This window comes from Macaca thibetana, chromosome 14 (assembly GCF_024542745.1).
Source record: "Macaca thibetana thibetana isolate TM-01 chromosome 14, ASM2454274v1, whole genome shotgun sequence".
Taxonomy (NCBI): domain Eukaryota; kingdom Metazoa; phylum Chordata; class Mammalia; order Primates; family Cercopithecidae; genus Macaca; species Macaca thibetana.
In genome coordinates this window covers 18849407-18871893 of record NC_065591.1, presented here as the reverse complement: position 1 = coordinate 18871893, position 22487 = coordinate 18849407, and the positions used below count along the sequence as shown (strand labels likewise).

The following is a 22487-nucleotide window of genomic DNA, read 5'->3' as shown; positions in this document are numbered from 1 at the left end:
CCCACAACTAAAGACCACTTACCCAACTCTGGTACATTCTGATCAAGTATGGTGGCTCATGCCTGTGATACCAGCACTTTGGGAGACTGAAGTGGGAGAATAATTTGAGGCCAGGACCAGGGGCAGTGGCTCAAATTTGGGAGGCCAGGACGCTTGAGCTCAGGGGTTCAGATGGCTGGGCAACACACCGAGACCCTGTCTATCCCAATTAAAAAAAATAGCTGGGTGAGGTGGCACGTGCCTGTAGTCACTTTAGGAGGTCAAGGCTGCAGTGAGCAGTGAGGCATGGGTGTAACATTGAGCCCTCAAAAAAATAATAGTTAAGGAGTTTGCGACCAGCCTGGGCAACATAGTTAGACCCTGTCTGGGTGTGGTGGCAAATCATGGCTAAGAAATTGAGCTCTGTCGAAACTCTGTCTCTACCAAAAATACAAAAATTAGCCGGGCATGGTAGCGTACACCTATAGTTGCTACTTGCTATACTATGGAGGCTGAGGCACAAGAATCGCTTGAACCCGGGAGGTGGAGGTTGCAGTGAGCCAAGATGGTGCCATTGCACTCCAGCCTGGGAGACAGAGCGAGACACTGTCTCAAAAAAAAAAAAAAAAAAAAAAAAAAAAAAAAAAACAGGGCCAGGCGTGGTGGCTCACACCTGTAATCCCAGCATTTTGGGAGGCCAAGACGGGCAGATCACGAGGTCAGGAGATCGAGACCATCGTGGCTAACACTGTAAAACCCTGTCTCTACTTAAAATACAAAAAATTAGCCAGGCGTGGCAACAGGTGCCTGTAGTCCCAGCTACTCGGGAGACTGAGGCAGGAGAATGGCATGAACCTGGGAGGCGGAGCTTGCAGTGAGCTGAGATCGCGCCACTGCATTCCAGCCTGGATGACGGAGCAAGTCTCCGTCTCATAAACAAAACAAAACAAAACAAAAAAAACAAAGAACAGTAGCCGGGCGTGGTGGCATACGTCTGTAATCCCAGCTACATGGGAGGCTGAGGCAGGAGAATCGCTTGAACCCAGGAGGCTGGAGGTTGCAGTGAGCTGAGATCATGCCACTGCACTCCAGCCTAGGTGACAGAGCAAGACTCCGTCTCAAAAAAAAAGCCTTCTAGTAGCAATCCTTGACCTGTTGGCCACTTTTTTTTATATATTCTTTATTTCTCAGTAGCTGTAATTTTAAAGTATGTTTTAGTAGCAGAGAGAAGAAACTTAAATAGCAATTTCCACTTAATTATTATTTTCCTTATTTCTTTTTTTGAGACAAGGTCTCACTCCTTTTGCCCAGGCTGGAATGCAGTGGTGCAATCTTGGCTCACTGCAGTGTCGACTTCCTGGGCTGAAGTGATCCTCCCACCTCAGCCTCCCGGGTATCTGGGACTACAGGCATGCACCACCACACCCAGCAAAATCATTTTTTGTAGATGCAGGGTCTTGCTATGTTGCCCAGACTGGTCTTGAACTCCTGGCCTCAAGTGATCCTCCCAAAGTGCTGGGATCACAAGCATGAGCCACTGTGCCTGACCTTATTTTCCTTATTTTTTAACCAACCCACTCTGTATGCATCTCCATACCTGTAGTTTAATTGAAGTAATAGGAATTATTCATCAGGAGAGGTATTTGAGCAGATGAGTAAGGAAGGCTTTGTTTTATTTTGTTTCTAGGTGTTTTGTTATTTTGTTTCTAGGTGTTTTGGCTATAGGGGCCCCTAGGAGTAAAGAATCACGTAACATTTCTTATTTTTTCTTGCATACAGGATATATTTTGGGGAAGTTCAGCTGAATGGCTTAGGAGAAGGTATGTATCAAGGTTGAAAAACATTCTTAGTGTTCAGAGCTCGCCTAACTTCAGAGATGAGCTTTGTTTCTGCTTGTTATAATATGTAGATTGTCATCTTAATATGCATAATACAAGTAAAGAAAAGATGAGAATGCAGGTAGGTGGTCCAGGTTACCCCGATCTGCCAGGGGTAACCAAATAATTTTTCCCAAGGTTCCAGGAACTCAGTTTTCTTTCTTACTCTTTATAAAACTGTATATTTTCCTAATTTTTTACAATGAGGATGTTAAATGTTTCTGGTGAACACCAAGAATTTTGAAAAATTGGAAATGAAACCAAGAAAATCAGGAAAGCTTTGTCGAAAGTGTCACTTGCAGAGGCCTGGCTCTTGACTTAGCTGTGGAGTGGCAGCTTGGGTGGAAGGCAGTTGCTTCTTAAATTGAGGTGTTTGTGTGACATTCTAGTGCTCCTTCACTGTCTTTTTTAGCATGTGATGTATCCTTTGCAGGGCTGGTTAGTAGAACTTTCTCAGGCCTTAAGACTAACAGTTATTTTATCTCTTTGAAGGTAGCTTTATCTATAAATAGAGTGCTATTTCCCCTGCCAATATTGGCTCGATATAGAATACATTGAGAGGGAAGGAACCTATATATACACACACACACACACACACATCGCGAAATTAAGGCTGCTACACTTAACGTGCTAAGTGGATAATGCCAGAGATTACACAGTAGGCCAAACAATTCAGGGAAAAACGTCTAGGGGCAGTGTCAGTATTCTCTGCAAAAAAAGCTAATAATGTATCTTTTCTCCTAGGCTTCCAGACAGTTCGTGTTGGGACAGTGGGCACCCCTGTGGGCACCATCACTCTTTCTTGTGCTTACAGAATTAACTTGGCATTCATGTCTACCAGGTGAGGAAGAGCCCTGGAATCCAAAAGAACTCTTCCAAAGATAGTTTTTTTTCCTCCTAAACTTTAAGACTAAACCTACAATGCAGCTTTGCTGAAAGCAGTGCCTTCAGAAGAATAAAATCAAGAAAGAGAGAGCACAGTTGCCAGATTGGAGAATTTGAGTGTCCCAGAGCCAGTTTGTCCAGAACGTAGGATTGGTGGTTTATATTTAGGGATTGTGATAGTTAAAGCTGTGGTAGTGCCTGCCAACAGATACAAGGTGAGGGGCCCTCTGAGGACTTTGTGGGGGCTGGAAAAGCATTCTAACAAATACTGGAATCTGCTTATTGTATTACAGGCAATTTGAGAGGACCCCACCTATCATGGGGATTATTATTGATCACTTTGTGGACCGTCCCTATCCCAGCTCCTCTCCCATGCACCCCTGCAATTACAGGTGAGGAATGTGAAAAGGTGCTCTCCCAAACTGCAGCTGGGCAGAAGCATCCATCCTGCACAGGTGCATAGAACACCTTTCTCAGCACTCACTCTCCAATGGGCAGGGGAGCACTGATGGAGACCCCACATGGAGAGAAATCAAATGGGCTAGTTTCCCTTCTTTCTGCTCCCTCTTAGGTACACCAAGACTTAGTGTATACAGACTGTCTCAGAAAATTCTTGGGATATTTTGGATCTTGATGTTAGTGATAAGACTTTTCTTGGTGAAACCCCATCTCTACTAAAAATACAAAAATTAGCTGGGCATGCCAGCGTGTGCCTATAATCCCAGCTACTCAGGAGGCTGAGGCAGGAGAATTGCTTGAACCTGGGGGCCAGAGGTTGCAGTGAGCCGAGATTGTGCCACTGTACTCCAGTGTGGGCTACAGAGTAAGACTCCATCTCAAAAAAAAAAAAAAAAAAAAAAAGGACTTTTCTCAGTTACAAGTTACTTGGAGCCTTAGAAGAGTGGCAATGATTTCTGGAATATCCTTGGCGGATTAATTGGTTTTCAGGTTACCATCTGGCACATTAGTTTTATATCAGAATAAAATGCCTCCAGGTCTAGAACTCAGAAAACGGGTTAGAATAGATGTATATCAGGAAGGATAGTACCTTTATGTGATAGACTTGTGAAATTGAATAAGCTTGTCTTTAGGGTTTAGATACTTGTTTCATGCAGTCTCTACTACTGATAATTCTTTGAAAACCCAGATGTGAGCTCCACTACTGGTCTGGCTTAAGAAAATGCTCTCTCAGACCAGGCATGGTGTCTAACGCCTACAGTCCCGGCACTTTGGGAAACTGAGATGTGTGGATTGCTCAAGCCCAGGAATTCGAGATCAGCCTGGGCAACGTGGCGAAACACCGTCTCTACCAATTTTTATTGTTACTGTTCTGTTTTTGAGATGAATTTTGACTCTTGTTGCCCAGGCTAGAGTGCCGTGGTGTGATCTTGGCTCACTGCAACCTTTGCCTCCCGGGTTCAAATGTTTCTCCTGCCTCAGCCTCCCGAGTAGCTGGGATTACAGGCATGCGCCACCACACCTGGCTAATTTTTGCATTTTTAGTAGAGATGGGGTTTCTCCATGTTGGTCAGGCTCGTCTCAAGCTCCCGACCTCAGATGATCCGCCTGCCTCGGCCTCCCAAAGTGCTCACTCACAGGTGTGAGTGAGTCTACCAATTTAAAAAAAAAAAAAAAAGAAAATGCTCTCTCAAATAATAGGTCAGGTAAGATGTTTGCGTTTAAAACACAAAACAGGCTGCACGCAGTGGCTCACACCTATAATCCTAGCACTTCGGGAAGCTGAGGCAGGAGGATTGCTTGAGCTTAGGAGTTCTAGACCAGCCTGGGCAACAGAGGGAGACCCCTGTCTCTACAAAAAATTAAGTTAGCTGAGCGTGGTGGTAGTTCCTGTAGTACCAGCTACTCGGGAGGCTGAAGCAGGAGGATTGCTTGAGCCTGGGAAGGCTGCAGTGAGCCACGCCACAGCACTCTAGCCTGGGTGACAGAGTAAGACCTTGTCTCAAAAATGAAAAACAAGAACAAAACATTGTCAAACCTCTGAATGCCACTCTCTGGAATGTTTGAAATTATCGAGGACTCCACACGCCTTTCTTGCCAGTACGAACTGTGTGAAATAGTTCTTAGCACAGGTCCCATCCCTATCTAATCAGCTTTTGTAGCCTTTCTGAAAGACTGCCACCACCATAAAATTCATTATTTCTTTCTTTCCACTTTAGAACTGCTGGTGAGGACACTGGAGTAATATACCCATCTGTGGAAGACTCTCAAGAAGTGTGTACCACCTCTTTTTCCACCTCCCCACCATCCCAGGTAGGGGGAAGCAGGTTCTGGGTGATGGTTGTTATTTGGTGTGTATATGGGCTTTATGAAATGGTGTCCAAATTTAGCTACAATCCCTTTTGGTAGTGGTGGTGATTGTTTCAAGGGGATTACTTTGAGGGGTAAGGGAGAGCCTTCTTGTCCAGAAGATAGTATTTCTAGTCTGTAATTATTCATAATCTTCGGGATTACATTTAGCCCTTACCTTCCTGATGACATCTTAAAATTCCCTAGAACATCAGTCACAGAATTCCAAATGCATTCTGACACCAGAGATTTTCTCTGACTTACACTTGTTAACTTCATAGCTACTTCTCTATCGAGTGGTAAATTTCATTTCTAATAATGGAAGAGGCCCCAAAGAGCCAAAAATTATTTAGCATAAAATGCCAGGGAGAAACCAGTAATACAGCTTTTCTTTATAGGTGATACAGATTTCTGCTTGTGTGTATTCTCTATCCAGACATTTTTAACCATTAACTTTTCCACTTCAATCAGTCTTCAGTGGCAAACCCAGTTTCATAAAACAGGCTCCAGGCCAGGTACGGTAGCTCACGCCTGTAATCCCAGCACTTTGGGAGGTTGAGGTGGGTGGATCTCGAAGTCAGGAGTTCGAGATCAGCCTGAGTAACATGATGAAACCCCCGTCTCTGCTAACAATACAAAAATTAGCCAGGCGCGGTGACGTGCACCTGTAATCTCAGCTACTCAGGAGGCTGAGGCAGGAGAATCGCTTGACCCAGGGAGGCGGAGGTTGCAGTAAGCCAAGATCATGCTACTGCACTCCAGCCTGGGTGACAAAGTGAGACTGTCTCAAAAAAAAAAAAAAAAAAAAAAAAAAAAAAAAAAAACCCCACAGGCTCCAAACACTGTTGTCAGCTTCCCCAGAGAAAGCACCCCTGTGGTCTTGTGTAATGTGTGTAGTGCCAAGGCAGCTTTGGCTAAACAGTGATTTTTGCAGCTGGCTGAATTGCAGGGGCACATTTCTTGCCTTCTACCACAAGTCACACATCCCCAGCTTCCTTGCCTCCAGATTCCTCTTCTGCCTGCATTGTCTTAATTGTTGCTCTCCTCTTTCACTTTCATATTAGGTGGTTTCTTCTAGACCTACCGCAGTTCTACTTGCCTTTAAATCAGCCCAGATTCTCCCATTTCAACTTTTTATTTGGGGGACCAGACAAATTCATTAGCTGTCCATGTGTTTTTATTTACTGTTGTTGGTTTTTTGTTTTTTGTTTTTTTCAATTTTTCTTTTTCCCTTTTTTTTTTTGAAACAGGGTCTCACTCTGTTACTTAGGCTGGAATGCAGTGGTGCAGTCATGGGTCACTGCACCCTAGACCTCCCAGGGTCAGGTGATCCTCCCACCTAAACCTCCAGAATATCTGGGACTGTAGGCATATGCCACCATGCCCAGCTAATTTTTTGAATTTTTTGTAGAGATGGGGTTTTGCCATGTTGCCCAGGCTGGTCTTGAACTTCTGGACTCAAGTGATCTGTCTGCCTTGGCCTCCCAAAGTGTTGGGATTATAGGCTTGAGCCACCACACCCAGCCCTTCTGCGTTTTGTTTTTTTTTTTTTTTTTTGGAGACAGGGTCTGGCTCTGTCGCCAAGGCTAGAGTGCAGTGGTGCAATCTTGGTTCACTGCAGCCTCCGCCTCCCAGGCTCAAACCATCCTCCCACCTCGGTCTCCCAAGTATTGTCTTTGTAATTCCAAAAATTAAAAAATTTTTTCCATCCTTGGTTGTTGGAGGAAATATTGGATTAAAGCCATAGTTCTGCTGGGCACAGTGGCTCACACCTGTAATCCCAGCACTTTGGGAGGCCAAGGCAGGCAAATCACAAGGTCAGGAGTTTAAGACCAGCCTGGCCAACATGGTGAAACCCCTGTCTTTATTAAAAATACAAAAAATTAGCTGGGCGTAGCGGTGGGTGCCTGTAATCCCAGCTACTTGGAAGGCTGAGGCGGGATAATTGCTTGAACCCGGGAGGCAGAGATTGCAGTGAGCCAAGATTTCTCCACTGCACTCCAGCCCGGGCAACAGGAAAAAAAAAAAAAAAAAAAAAAAAAAGTCATAGTTCTGCAGGGCTCAGTGGCTCATGCCTGTAGTCCCAGCACTTTGGGAGGCCAAGGAGGGAGGATCACCTGAGCCCGAGGGTTCAAGACCAGCCTGGGCAACATGGTGAAACCTTGTCTCTACCAAAAATACAAAAATTAGTGGGTGTGATGGTACAAACCTGTAGTGCACCTACTTGGAAGGCTGATCTGGGAGGATCGCCTGAGCCTAGGAGGTTGAAACTGTAGTGAGCTGAGATCGTACCACTGCACTCCAGCCTGGGTGACAGAGTGAGATCCTGTCTCAAAAAAAATAATAAACTCAATTGTAATCTGTTTCAAAAGCAAGAGTTAATGTCTGTTATTGATGTTGTAAAATCCATGGATCACTATTGTTTCTATTGTCCTAGTTTATTTAGGGTGAAAAAGATTCTTGTTCTAAAGTTGCCAAAACAGTTTAGTTTGGGGGTTTGAGAATTGTCATTCCCCTGCTCTCATGAACATGTGTAGGCATGAATGTCAGCATTGATCTGGTCAGGGGAGCTTCTTGTATGCTTACTGACACGGAGTAGCATTGACAAAAAAAGCAGACAAAGACCTACTTTCTTTCTAGTGCACATTAATGGAAGCAGGGTTTTTTTGTTACTGTTTTTAGGTAATTAAGTTGTAGATATGTTGAATATTTTTCTTTTTTTTTTATAAGCTCATCCCAAGCTGTTCTAAAAGATACGTTAAATTTAAATTTCAGTAAGCAGTTCTGCTTTACAAGTAATAGATTCATAAATAATAAAGTTGTAACTTGTGAGATATGAAGGATGGTGAGACTGGGCCTTAACCAAATCAGTTTGTCTGTTTCCCTGATACAATGGAAAGTTGAACCTAAAAGTAAAGGGAAGTTTAGTAGTTTCTGCACCTGATGTTTGCATCAAAGTTTGTATGCCTATGTGACTAGAGACTATCTTTTTTATGGTAACTCTTATTGTGTCTTATGGCAGTATAAAACTAGATCACGCCAAATTCTTATCAACAGTCTGCACTCCATAAGTGAGCCCTGTCGTTACTCCCTGGGGACCTCTGATCAAGGCTGGTACAATTTGGTACAAAAATACTCAATTTTGAACCTAATTTCTCTCAGCGGTAGAGAGACAATCATTTGCTGTCATTTCTCCTCATTCTTGTTAATATTGAAGTAGTATTTTTCTTAGTGACTTGCATAATTACTTAATTCAGCAGTTTCTATTGGAGCTTTTGCTGGAGTCCAGTAAATATATGTTGTTGGTTTTGCCAACAGTATAAGGATCATTGTGCCATTTGGGCACAGAGTTGAGTCTAGAAGTGAACCTACTATGTGGCCTAAGGTCCTGCCTCCAGTTCTAAGCATTAATTAGCTAATTGGTCAGGTTTATAAATGGAACAACAGGCCGGGTGCGGTGGCTCACGCCTGTAATCCCAGCACTTTTGGGAGGCTGAGGTGGGCGGATCATGAGGTCAGGAGATCGAGACCACCCTGGCTAACATGGTGAAACTCCATCTCTACTAAAAATACCAAAAAAATTAGCCGGGCATGGTGGCAGGCACCTGTAGTCCCAGCTACTCGGGAGGCTGAGGCAGGAGAATGGCATGAACCCAGGAGGCGGAGCTTGCAATGAGCCAAGATCATGCCACTGCACTCCAGCCTGGGCGACAGAGTGAGACTCTGTCTCCAAAAAAAAAGGAACAGCAAGACCCAAAATAATCACCATGACCATAATCATTATGCCTCTAAGTAGCTTTGAAATCATGAGAGTTTTCAACATGCCCCAGCTTTTTACTTCATCAGGTTCACCTACGCCACCAGGGACTGTAAGAACTGCATACACACACCCCTGCACACCCACTTGCCTTCCCTGGAATGACGTAGGAAAGCGTGCATCTGAGCTTCTTAAAGTTCCAGCCAACAAATGTCAGCTATTTGAAACTGTCCTGCAGTTTCTGGGTTTCCTGAAAAAAGCTTTCAGTTGAACATTACAAGCCCCGAATCCTTATTCATCTTCAGGACACCTTGCATCTGCAGTCAGGCCCTTCTTTTGGAAGCTGCTATCTGACTTCCTCTCTTTTTTGAGTAGAGACAGACCAATAGTTGACTCAAGTTTCTCTGTTTTGCCAAGTTGTAGCCAGCTCACCTCAGCTTTGTTTTCTAGCTGCTCATCAGGGAGACAGGCATACATGGAATGCCCTGAAATAAACATCACTGTAGGGACCTTCCAAGTTGTCCCTTTGGAAAGACATCCCCACGCCCTCGCCCTGCTTCACTCCTGACTCCAGTGTCGATTCCAGCCTCTCTTACTACTGCCCCTTCCAGAGTTTCTTCACTTCTTTCTCAAGTTCCTTTTCTTTTCTTTTCTTTTGTTTCTCCTGTCTCTGTGTGTGTCTGTGCACAGTGTGTGTTTACTGTCACAAAGGCACATTTTCAGACCCCTACTCCTGTGGTGACGGACACCCTGAGGGTCCCCATGGCAGGACTGGCCTTTTCCCATCAAGTGAGTCCATAATGGGAAGAAGGGGATATAATCAGATGGCATACTTTTATTTTAAAATTGTAAATAAATTACAGGGTGTAGTTACTTAAATGTCCCGAGTGTTCTTTGGGATTATTTTGAGGCTTGGTAATAGATTTTAATAGGACACAGCCACGGCCTAGCAGCCCAAAATAGGGAATTTTTTCATCTGCCCCTCCTCCTACCATTGATGTGAAAAATACATGGAGTTATTTATATCAGATTTTTAAATAAACAACTCACAACTGGTATTCTGTCTTTTTTCAATATAAATAGCAACATTCCCATACCCAGGGGTGATGGAGGGTGTGATTAGAGAAGATGACTTTCTGTTTCAAAGGGGCCTCAGGACAAAGGAGAGAATAAAATGACTTTGGAGAACCTGATTTCGGCTGCCAGTTCTGCCCAGGCTTGTGCTCTACACATCTGTTGGGCTTAGCACTGAAACAGTTAGCCTAGCCCCTGGGAAAACTGGGAGAAAGGAACTTATTTGAGGCCTTTGGGAGGCTCCACAGCTTGGAATCCCAGTCCCAGTACAAACAAGTCTGTGTTTTCTCCTCTGATAATGGCCTGGTATGTCCCTAACCCTATCACGTCAGGACCCTGCACTGTGGGCATGTGGGCGGGAGCCGTTCCTCATCTCTCTGCTGAGCCCTCTTGTTTGTCACGCTCTGGGATTGCCTATTTTTTCCTTGTCTTTCCTCTTCTCTGTTTTTCTCTTGCTTAGCTCTCAAGCTCTCGCCTTTCCTATCAGCCTGCTGCCCTGGGCGTTGGATCAGCTGACCTGGCTTATCCAGTAGTGTTTGCTGCTGGCTTAAATGCTACACACCCTCACCAGGTATCTTTAAAGATGGGGAGGATCATGGGTTTCCAATGCTGCCTCCCCTGCCCGGAGGCAGTTGAGGACTCTGTCTAGGAAGAGGGATATGTTCTAAGTGCTATATTCTGAAGCAAAGCTCTTTTGTAACTTCAGAGACCTAAAGTGACTCTCTGAGAGGAAGGTGCCTGTTAAGAGTTCAGAAAGGAAAGGCTTTTCCAGGATTTTTCCCCCTTTCCTTTTTCATCTGTAGTCATTACCGTGCATTTCTTCCATTAACTGAGTTTCAGAGAGGATAAAGATCCAGGGATTACTGCCCACTTGGTGGCAGCGTTGGTGATGGAGAAGTCAAAAGCAGATACTATCATGCTAGAATGTGAGGTTGCCCTCCTGCCTGGCATGCCATGATTCACTGTCTCTTTCCATTTTCCCCAAAGCTGATGGTTCCTGGGAAGGAAGGTGGGGTACCCCTTGCTTCCAACCAGCCTGTCCATGGTGCCCAGGCTGACCAGGAGAGACTGGCAACCTGCACCCCTTCTGACGGAACCCACTGTGCTGCCACACCCTCCAGTAGGTGAGTTCACATTTTGGCTCTGCCTCTGGTAAGGCTGGCCAGGGGCCTGGGCTCCCTGACACATGTGCTTATTTAGTATCAGTAGAAAGTAACTTTCAGCACTAGCTGGGGCGTGGCATTTGAGCCCAAAGCATGGGCTCCTGGCTAGGAGTGGTGGCTCGTACCTATAATCCCAGCACTTTGGGGGAGGCTGAGGTGGGAGGACTGCTTGAGGCCAGGATTTTGAGATTAACCTGGCCAGTATAGGGAGACTCTGTCTCTCAACAAAATTTATTTTTCCTTTTTTTTGTTGTTGTTTTGAGACAGAGTCTCACTCGGTTGCCTAGGCTGAAGTGCAGTGGCACAATCATGGCTCAGTGCACCCTCCACCTCCTGGGGTCAAGCGATTTTCCTGCCTCAGCCTCCTGAGTAGTTGGGATTATGGATGCGTGCCACCACACTTTGCTAATTTTTGTATTTTTAGTAGAGATGGGGTCTCGTCATGTTACCTAGGCTGGTCTCGAACTCCTGGCTTCCAGTGATCCTCCCGCCTTGACTTCCCAAAGTGCGTGGATTACAGGCGTGAGCCACCACGCCCAGCCTCAAAAATATATTTTTTAAAAAGAAAGAAAAACAAAGTGTGGACTCCTTGAAGTTCCCTGATAAGAATCTGATACATCTGCTGGGATGTCAGGAAGCTGGCCTGGAACTTCAGTACTAATAGGAAACAGCAGGAGCTCAGTTCTTGTCACCTTTATCTAGTAAAGGGGTTGTCAGATGTTTTTCTCTTACCCCAAGATTTATATCCTTGGAGTCAGTCCTTAGTATTCCCCAAGGACCAGAACAGGTTGTTGACCATAGCCCTGAAGTCTGGGCCACAGTATGTCTGTGCTATAGTTGGGATTGATCTCGTTTTTCTGCTGCGTTAGAGCCTCGTGGAGAGCCTTTGGAACAACTATTTTCCTCATGTGAAAAAATGTAAAGCTTTGTGTTTCCTGATTACCGAAGTGATACATTCTATAGAACTCAAATCCTGAAGACATTAGATAGGAAGCGAACGTTCTTACGTTTCCACCCTGCAGAAGTTACCACTGTTGCCTGCTTTTTTTTTTTTTTTTTTTTTTTTTGAGACGGAGTCTCGCTCTGTCGCCCAGGCTGGAGTGCAGTGACCGGATCTCAGCTCACTGCAAGCTCCGCCTCCCGGGTTTACGCCATTCTCCTGCCTCAGCTTCCTGAGTAGCTGGGACTACAGGCGCCCGCCACCTCACCTGGCCAGTTTTTTGTATTTTTTTTTTTAGTAGACACGGGGTTTCACCGTGTTAGCCAGGATGGTCTCGATCTCCTGACCTCGTGATCCGCCCGTCTCGGCCTCCCAAAGCACTGGGATTACAGACTTGAGCCACCGCGTCCGGGCTGCCTGCTTTTTTTAAAGACAGGAAACCTTCAGAATGGTTAAGTGATTGGCCTGAGCTCACTTAACTCACAGGGCAGGAGGCAAGCAGATTCTCTGACTCCAGAGCCCCACCCCTTCTTTCCACGATGCTTTCACTCTCCCTGGGGAGCCATGGGCTGTTTTGACCTGCCCTACCCTCCCTTGATTTTGAAGTCCCCAGAGATAATGAGATTACTTTGCCTCCTCACATTCTAAATGAACTTTTTCATGATAGAAATTCCTGATTTTTTTTTTTTTTTATTCCCACGGTAAAGTGGGAAGGAAGTCCTTTAGGAAGTTTTTTTGTGTGTGTGCTATGCATCAGGAAAAATAATTTGTGTCATTCCTGTCTTCTCAAACTTCCATCCTCTCCCTTTTCTCCCTCTGTTAGATGATTAAAGGCATTTTACACTCTAGTTTTCTGAGCCTTGACTCTTGGGACATGTCCAGGAGTAAAGACAGAGGCCCCTGTTGTGTGAGAATTCTTAAATGGAGGTCATAAGAGCTCAAAATTTGCACAGTACAGGTCCTCCCTGTTGGCTGGAGCCCAGGGGCCACTTGACTACACAATCCTCTGCCCACCTTGAACCCCTGTTTTTGGCCAGAGGACCTTTCCTAACCCTTGCTGCTTGCTGGTTTGGCAGCCTCAGCCATGGGCCCCCACTGCTGCTGCTTAGGCCCCCCTGTGCAGGACTCAGCTTCAGTCTGAAGGGCTGGGGAAGGAGGGAGTGGGAGCAGCCAAAGTAAATGTGTCATTCAAAGACCTTTAGTTGAGGGAGGGATGACTGGGGGCGAGGAGAGGGGAAGAAACATGGCAGGGAGCCCAGAGAACCTTAGCCCAGGCAATTTGTCAAGGGCGAAGAGAGCTCTGGCAGGCTAAGGAATCAAGTTTGGAACTAAAGAAGAAGAAAAGCTAGAACTTTTAGTAGTTCCAGGAAGTGCAGCCCTCTGCAATCAACTCAAAAGGCAGGGCAATAGTGGCATCAGCCAGACCACGTAATGCCATTTCCCCTTGATGGGCCAGTGGGGGCCAACTCCTGCCCTAGGCCACAGCCCCATCAGATGGTGGATTTATAGAGAACTAAGTTGTCCTGCTGTGGTTTGAGAATGAGTACTAACTTAACCTTTCTTCTCCAGTGAGGATACTGAAACTGTATCAAACAGCAGCGAGGGACGGGCCTCCCCCCATGATGTCTTGGAGACCATCTTTGTCCGAAAAGTGGGGGCTTTTGTCAACAAACCCATTAATCAGGTGATTTTCCTGCCACTGCCACCTGTGAGAATGTCTGAGTTCTTAGAGTAAGGCCCCACAGGCAGTTTTCTTAACCTGAAATACTAATATCTCAAAACTGCATGTGTGTGTAAATTTTTCTGTGGAGAGGATTAATAACCTGTGCTACCCCTCCAGAATAAGTTAAGAACTATTGTTCTGTGACCTTTTAAAGTCCGCCTACAAGAAAGGGAGACTAGACCTAGATACCATTTAGTACAAAAACACAACACTGCGTCATTGCCTCGGCCTTATTTGAATTGAACTGGGAGGCTCCTCCTCAGCGGGGCCAGTGAAGCACATTGTTACTGCATGACTATGGGGCAGGCTTGCAACACTGAATTCCCAGGGTCCTCAGGACCCCAACCCTTGTTTATGCTGTGGGTGTATGTGATGGGGGACAGGGAGGTGAGGGAGCTTGGGGAGCCTCTAACAAGGCAGGAGCCTGAGGGGCAACATGGTCAGCATAGGTGGGCGAACTTGCTGGACCTCTGGGCTTCTGGCAGCCTGGAAGGAAGCATGAACACTGCAGGAGGGGCAGGCATGAATGCTTTTCTCCTGTGTCTCTTCAGGTGACCCTGACGAGTTTGGATATACCCTTTGCCATGTTTGCTCCCAAGAATTTGGAGCTGGAGGATACCGATCCGATGGTGAGCCCACCATTGACTACGAGTTCCCGGTAGATGGTGCGGTAGTCATTGTTATTCCTGGGCCAGAGTCACACTGATCCCCCACAGACTGTAAACCATGGCCCCTTGGCTTATGGATTTGTAGCCAGCATTAAGTTCTTCCCAGAATTTTCAGATTGTTTACAGTAACTTGAATCTGGGTCACAGCATCAGCCCTAACCCTGCCTTGCTATGAAACAGGTGAATCCTCCAGATTCCCCACAGACTGAATCTCCTCTCCAGGGCAGCCTGCACTCAGATGGCTCCAGCGGGGGCAGCAGTGGCAATACCCATGATGACTTTGTTATGATAGACTTTGTAAGTCGCCATCACCTTCCTTGACCTTTGCTGTCCCGGGGAACTAGACCTAGAAGCACCTAGTGGACTTGATCCAGATTTCCTTCATAGGGATCAGATGTGCTGGTATAGACAGAAGGGATGGACCGGTGGAGCCCGGTCTGGGGAGATATTTTGGAGGCCAATAAACAACAAGGCATTTTGTGTCATGCCTTTGGTTAAAATTCATAATCAAATTCAACTGTAAATGGAGATTTTCCACTGATATCCACTTAGGTCCTATTCGTGCCTAGGCAAGGAGTTTGAAGAAAGGGGACATAAACTTAACTAGTGAAGAGGAATATTATTACCAGCATTAGAAGTAAACAGTCTGGAAGAGAAAAGTGTAAAGATTTCGCTCCCTAAGATAAGCCCAGAAGAACCTTTTCTTTGATAATTGCTAGAAGGAAAGACTTGTTCATAGCTTATCTCCTCTGTGGTTCAAGGCAAGCTAAACTGAGTGTGTCTTGTTTTTGAAGAAACCAGCTTTTTCTAAAGATGACATTCTTCCGATGGACCTGGGGACCTTCTATCGGGAGTTTCAGAACCCCCCTCAGCTGAGCAGCCTCTCCATAGATATTGGAGCACAGTCCATGGCTGAAGACTTGGTATGGAAAAGCCTTCCTCTACCACAGTGCATCTTTATTTGATGGTCATTCCTTTGCCACAGGCCTAGGAGGCCTACCACCTTCTGTCTTCCCTGTAGTAGAAAAGAGACATACTTAGACCATTATCTTTTGATCACACTTGAGATTTGCATTGTGCCCAGCAGTCATTATCTGGAATTTGCTTGAGCTTGGTTCCTCCTTTCTCTGCACATTCTCAGCGTTACTTACATGCTCCTGTTGTTCTGTGCCTGACGTCTTCTCCTTGCAGATGCTACTAGGCCAAGTTGCTCTGACAGCCCTTGCATTAGCTATTTAGCTTTCCAGGGAGATGCCAGTGGTACTGGGCAGAGGAGATCGTGAGGTCCTGAGTGTCTGTTTTTGCCCTTTCCTCAGAGAGCTCACTCCATCATCTAGCAGTTCTCACACTTGGCCAGATGTCCTGATACTGACCATAATGACCCCATCTCTGCTTAGGGCATTTCCTCTTCCTGCCTCTGAGGGGCAGAAGAGTGCCCTGCACAAGCCACAAACTTTGGGTGCCCCATGCCAGGAGATAGCCCTCTTTGAGGTGGAATGAACACCTCCTAAATAGATACTAAGATCCTATGGTAGCTGCCCTGGATTTGCTTTAAGAAGAAAAGCATGCCCAGTAATAACAATACAGTAATAGCCAGGCGCGGTGGCTGACGCCTGTAATCCCAGCGCTTTGGGAAGCCAAGGCAGGCAGATCACAAGGTCAGGAGTTTGAGACCAGCCTGGTCAACATGATGAAACCCTGTCTCTACTAACAATACAAAAATTAGCCAGGCATGGTGGCGGGCACCTGTAATCCCAGCCACTCAGGAGGTAGAGGCAGGAGAATCGCTTGAACTCAGGAGGTGGGGGTTGCAGTGAGCCAAGATTGCACCACTGCACTCCAACCCAGGTGACAGAGTGAGACTCCATCTCAGAAAAAAATGAATAAATACAGTAATAATTATTATTCCCAAGGCTTTTGGGGCCAGGCACAGTGGCTCATGCCTGTAATCTCAGCACTTTGGGAGGCTGAAGCAACTGAGGCCTTCACTTGAACTCAGGAGTTTAAGACCAGTCTGAGCAACATGGTGAAACCCTGTCTCTGCAAAAGGTACAAAAAATCAGCTGGGCATGGTGGCACGCATCTGTAGTCCCAGCTGCCCGGGAGGTGGAGGCAGGAGGATTGCTTGAGCTGGGAAGGTCAATGATGAAGTGAGCCATGTTTGTGCCACTGCCTCTAGCCTGGGTGACAGAGTGAGACTCTGTCTGAAAAAAATAAAAATAAAAATAAAAATCAAGGCTTTTTGAATGCCAGGCATTTTTCTTAGTGTTTTACATGAATCTTCAACAGTCGTAAGAGGTAAATTTTCTCATCCCAGTTTACAGATGAGAAAACCAACAACGATTAGCTTGCTCATGGTCACACAGACCCAGGCAAAACAAAGCTTTGTTTGATCTTAGAGGATCTGGCTCCTCAATTTAGCCTTTTAATCACCGAACTCCCCCCTATCATGACGTGCACTTGGAAGAAAGTGTGGCTCCAGTTCTCTCAACTGATGCCACAGCCATAGCCAGTTCTGAGGCCTCCCTCTCCTTTCAGGAAGCTGCACCCAAACCACCCTCAGCTCTTGGTGTGTTCAGGCCACATTATAAGCTCCGAGGCAAGAGACTCTCCAGACTGCCTTGTGGTCATGTTTAAACCCCTACTGTCAGGAAATTGTGATGGTGAAACTGCAGATGTAGCTTCTGTTCATTTAGTCATCAGTAGACACACATTTTTATTAATAGTTGATACTCTAGGACAGTTAAACTTTTCACAGTTCTGTTTTCCTCTGCTGCTCTCTTTACCATTCTCTCTCAACCTCCTCTAACTCACCCCTTCCTCAGCTGGTGTAAAGACAACAGATTCTGGCCAGGTGCAATGACTCATGCCTGTAATCCCAGCACTTTGGGAGGCCGAGGCAGGTGGATCACAGCATCAGTTCAAGACCCGCCTGGCCAACATGGTGAAACCCCGTCTCTCCTAAAAATACAAAAAATAAGCTGGGCGTGGTGGCGGGCGCCTGTAATCCCAGCTACTCGGGAGACTGAGGCAGAGAACTGCTTGAACTCAGGAGGCAGAGGTTGCAGTGAGCTGAGATGGCACCACTGCACTCCAGCCTGGGTGACAGAGCAAGACTCTGTCTCAAAAAAAAAAAAAATACAGATTCCTAGGCCTTACCACAGACCTGCTGCTGTGTCAGAATCTCGGGAGTATAGCGGGGCCACCTGGTTCATGTTCCCCAGGGGGTCCTGATGCCCAGCAAAGGGTGTGAAGAAATCTTTTGTAAACTCTGTTTAATTTGTAGAGCTGTACACTTCGTGTTTTATCCTAGTGTCAGTCAGATCTGTGCCAGGGATATTTCATGTTTAATTTCTGGATCATCTCACTCTTGTGGTCCTTTTCTCCTTCATTAAGTGTGTGACCCACTTGGACTCCCAAGGCCATTCCATTAACCCTCCAGCCCCTGCAAAGCCCTGATGCATATACCCTTCCCCACCCTGTGCCTACGCAGCTGCCCTGCGTTCTCCCACCTGCTCGGCCCAGCTAGGGCTGAACTTTGTCTTGCTTGCTTCCTCCCCTTTTGGGGACTGGGCTAGCTGCCTCTTCAAGGCCCTGCCTGAGTAAATGGCTCTTCCTTCTCTTTCCGGTACAGGACTCATTACCAGAGAAGCTGGCTGTGCATGAGAAGAATGTCCGCGAGTTTGATGCCTTTGTGGAAACCCTGCAGTAAAAGTATCCTCAAGTCCCAGCAGCACCCCCTTTTTGTGGCCCCAGAGGACAGGCAGCCTCCCATGCCTCAGCTGCTCCCACCCCTCATCCTGCTCTGAGCCAGGTGGAAGGGAGGCTGGCTTCTCTCATGGGGACCCAGAAGTCCCTACTCTTGGACCTCCTGGAGACTCCGTGGTGGCAGTCAAGCCCAGTGCCCAGTTGGAGAAGACTCACATGCTAGCCTTGGAGATGGGAAGACCCTTCCTACGAAAAAGCCCTCAGCAGGGCCATCTGTGTGCCCCGCCCATCACCAACTGCTTCCCAAGGATGTCATCCTGTTCCTCCTGCTGCCAGCCTCCTGCCTGGGCCTGCCTTGCAGCTGGCCCCTTCCCTGCCTGCTGTTACCATCCACTATTTGACATTCCAGCTGGTGGCCAAGAGATTGGTGTGGAGGCAGAAAGAGGAAGGAGACAGTGCCAGGAGGAAGAAGGAAGGAGTCCGTTGGCTCTCTTCATTGTCCTCTACTTTCTTCTGTCTTCTTCCCCTCTTCCTCCCTCTCTTGCCCCAATGCCTGTACTTCTGGCAGTATGACAGGGCTGCTTGCCCAGGATGAGAACTCCAAAACCAGCCACTCCCACCCCTGAAGGTTGGGAGGGTCTGAGCAGCCCTGGTGGCTGCCCGTGCTCAGGTCCTCAGCTCCATGGGAGATAAAAATGGAACCCTGAATCTCTAGGATTTTGTCACTTGGAGTCACAGCAAAGTTCTTTTCCTCTTTTTCCCCCGTTGCTGCTCCTTGGTTATAGAACACGGTAAATATTTATTACTTTCAGAGAAACCAGATATTTTATAGAGAACAGATGTTTGAGGTGAGTTGTTTTTCATTGGAGAAGGTGGAGGGCTCTTCCTGGGACGGAGACCTCCTCTTCTGGAGGTTCCTGAGAATCCGGGCTGCTGCTGCGAGGATCTTCCTTCCCACCATACAGACAGCGAGATCCAAGAAGAGGACTGGCCAGGGGCAAAGTCACCTCCCAGCGTGGCTGCACTGGAACTGACTACAGGCTTTACCTTGGACAGCTGCGTATTCCTGGTGAGAGCCTTACATCTCCCACAGCTTCTGCAGAGTGACTGACTCCATTCTGGCAGCCCAGGAAGTCCTGGGTGCTAAATGTGATGGCCACATGTAGTGGTTAGGGGATGTTGTGTGTGTTCCCCCGACTGCTGGAGTACTTGTTCCTGGTCCCTGGGGCTGTCCTGTGGAGCTTTTCCTTCTCCTGCTTGGGCCTAGCTACACCTCCCTCTAACCCAGGGTCTGTACACTGCCCTGGGATTTACCAGCTGGATTGGCTCCTGGTTGAGAAACCAAAGCTGGGCGTATGATTGACTTAACCCTTCAGGTATTGTTACTTGAATAAGTCCAGTGTCTAGCCTCACCCACCTACCATCTGTCCTTTCCCAGCCTCGCTGGTAGTCCTGGCCAAGGAGATATAGGCTTACTCCATTCCTCCTGACCCACCTGGGGCACTCACTGGCAGCAGCTGTGCTTCAGTGGACCAGGTGGCTCTCAACTGCTTGTTAGTAAACTGCATGTGACACTGTTCTCACCTACAAGGCTGACCTCTGAGGACTGGAGCAGGCTCTGGAGGGGACCCGAGCTCTGCATGCTGCTGCCGCCACAGAGAACTGTTCTCAGCAGCAGCAGCAGCAGCCAACTGGCCCTCCTGTCTTTGGCTCAGAGCACACGCGTGGCTTGCTGAACCCAGGCCCAGGTGTATCGCCAAGGCCCCAGCTTTGAGAATGGGGAAGGCCCCTGGTAAGTTATTAATGCCCCCACATTTCAGCCACTGCTCTCTTTCCAAGGCCTTGCATGGAAAGGCCTACTAGCCATTGTCCCAGGCAGCAATCTTTGGCCTCTGCAGGTGGCAGCAGCCTTTCACCAATGCTCCATCTGTGAAGAGTCTCGGCCATAACTTTGGGCTGAGCCTGGGAGAAGTAAAGCAACTGTTAAGGCCGGCCCTTGCCCCTCAGCCCTACCATAAAAGGAATAAGCCCTAGACTGACTCCTGCAGCACCCCGGGGAAAGGCTGGGACCAGCTGTCTGTCTCCAGGTGGCAGAGTCCCTCCTCCTCCAACCTTTCCAACCTACTTTGTTTGGAAATACTGAGCTACACTTCAAAATGTATTCAAGAGATTTCCAATAAATTTTTTTCTGTACTTTACAGCCTCCTGTCCTGCAGGTTGTCTGAAGACCTCGTAACCCCTTCCTCCCCACCCCTGCCCCAGTGCAGGTCTGGGAAAGGGGAGAGTGGTGCATTGGAAAGTGCAGAAAGACCTCAGTGTCTGGGCAAGCCCATTTTGAGTCGGGTGTGGCCACTTAGCGGCTGTACACCCTGGGGTTTCCCGGGTCAGGAAACTTCTTAGAATTTCTCTTTCCCTGGTCCCCTGTCAGGGGCTTGTATTTGAATATTCAGTTAGAGAATGCATTTAAAATACACCCATAGTAAAATCTCCATAAAATGTAGGCCACTGTCATCAGCTCTTTATTGCTCTTACGTAACAGAACTCACCCTGGAGAGAAAAACAACAGTGGGAGGCAGGGAGTGCAGGGCTCCTCAGGCCATCCGGGGGATTTGTGGCTGAGCTAGCAGAAGAGAAGTAGCAGGAATTTAAAGGTCCATGCAAGTGTGTTAGCTGCCTTGATCTGACTGGCAGTCCCTGAGGAGCCAGGAAGAGTAGAAGAGCCCCCCGGGGGGATGTGTCCTGTCTGGCTCCTGGGGGTGGGGCTGCAGGCCTCTCAACCCGGCCAGGGCCAGCCCCGCCTCCTAATTCTCCTAGTTTGTGCCCATAGTTGGGGGAGGGAGCTGATTAGTGGAGCCAAGGTCCCAGAGGTAGAGATGGTTCTAGAGGCAAAAGAGAACTGACAAGAACTGGACAGCTGCTGTCTGGGTTGCTGTCCCACCCGCCTTCAGGCTGAGGCCGGGCCCAGGATTAAAAAGGGCTGGTTAAGCTGGGCGCGGTGGCTCAAGCCTGTAATCCCAGCACTTTGGGAGGCCGAGACGGGTGGATCACGAGGTCAGGAGATCGAGACCATCCTGGTGAACACGGTGAAACCCCGTCTCTACTAAAAATGCAAAAAAACTAGCCGGGCGAGGTGGCGGGCGCCTATAGTCCCAGCTACTCGGGAGGCTGAGGCAGGAGAATGGCGTAAACCCGGGAGGCGGAGCTTGCAGTGAGCTGAGATCCGGCCACTGCAGCCCAGCCTGGGCGACAGAGCGAGACTCCGTCTCAAAAAAAAAGAAAGGGGGGGTGCTGGTTAGAAAAGTCCAAATCCAGCCTATTCCTGGAGCCGGGAACTCCTGATTATTAGTAAACCAGGTGACACTGACCATGTGGCCAACCAGGACAGTTGCCCAATACCTGAGTCAGAAGTGATGAAAAGTCTGTTCCTGGTGTTTGCCCTTCAACCAGGAATCTCCAATAACAAAGTTCTCAGTTGCCCCATGCCCAGCAATGGTGTCCTACCTCTTTAAAGCATCTCCCTACACTCCAACCCCGGCGGCCAGCGTTGCTAAGGCCTTGGTAAATGGGCATTTGAGTCACTCAGCAGAGGCCCTGCCAGGAGCCCAACCCAAGTAAACAGTTTCCTGGCTCCTGTTTCCCTGGGTCACTGCCTCTCTGTTGCAGTCACCCAGCTCTAGCTGAGCGGATCCAGAGAGAGAGGAGGCCCCCAGTGCCTGGAGGAAGGCCAGCATTGTGGAATGGGACTTGCTTCCTGGGGCTCAGGCCCAATGTTTGTAACCACAGCCTGATGCTGCAGCTCTGGCGCTGCTCCCCCAGCCCAGACAAGCAAGGAGGAGAAAAACCAGGCCCAGCTGGGGCTGCTGTAGCCTCCTGATTGCCATTAGCAAGCAAGCAGCAGACACACCTGGAACCTGACCACTGTGGGAGGTGAAATTCCGGCCTACTCTCCCACCAACAAACTTCTCAAAAAAAAAAAAAAAATGCAGTAAATAACCATCTTAACCTTTAAAGCAAAGCAAAACCTGCTGAAGAGGATAGGAGAACTGGATCTGTCACAGCCTCTGTGTGGGCATGGCAGGGGAAACGGCCTGGCCTCAGGCCGAGGGGTGGGCAGGAAGGGAGGGCTCGGGCTGAGGGACCCTCTCCCAGCTGCTGCATGAGGCTGGGGCTGTCACACCATTCACCCATGACCACTGCACACTCGCGGTGTTAGATGCTGTCTACATTTTTTTTTTTTTTTAGGTAGGGTTTCGTTCTGTCACCCAGGCTGGAGTGCAGTGGTGCAATCATGGCTCACTGCAGCCTTGACCTCCAGGGCTCAAGCAATCCTCCCACTTCAGCCGCCTCAGTAGCTAGAACCACAGGCATGTGCCAGCACGCTTGGCTAATATATATATATGTATTTT

General features: G+C 47.7%; 1 protein-coding gene across 19 annotated transcripts in view; it reads left to right on the top strand.

Annotated features, from left to right (window-relative positions):
* Positions 1-20279, top strand: part of ATG13 (autophagy related 13) — a 57373-nt gene extending 37094 nt beyond the window's left edge. For 7 of the 19 annotated variants that reach the window (XM_050757585.1, XM_050757582.1, XM_050757587.1 and 4 more), the window contains 12 exons: positions 1759-1799; positions 2601-2697; positions 3035-3133; positions 4919-5012; positions 9496-9594; positions 10340-10450; positions 10867-11003; positions 13552-13666; positions 14257-14334; positions 14554-14670; positions 15168-15296; positions 18008-20279. In XM_050757585.1, the coding sequence (XP_050613542.1) occupies positions 1759-1799; positions 2601-2697; positions 3035-3133; positions 4919-5012; positions 9496-9594; positions 10340-10450; positions 10867-11003; positions 13552-13666; positions 14257-14334; positions 14554-14670; positions 15168-15296; positions 18008-18085 (1195 nt within the window). In that variant the 3' untranslated portion in view covers positions 18086-20279. The remainder of the gene's footprint in view (positions 1-1758; positions 1800-2600; positions 2698-3034; positions 3134-4918; positions 5013-9495; positions 9595-10339; positions 10451-10866; positions 11004-13551; positions 13667-14256; positions 14335-14553; positions 14671-15167; positions 15297-18007) is intronic. The other 12 variants (XM_050757593.1, XM_050757592.1, XM_050757591.1 and 9 more) reach the window with 6 other exon arrangements.
* The last annotated feature ends 2208 nt before the right edge of the window (positions 20280-22487 follow it).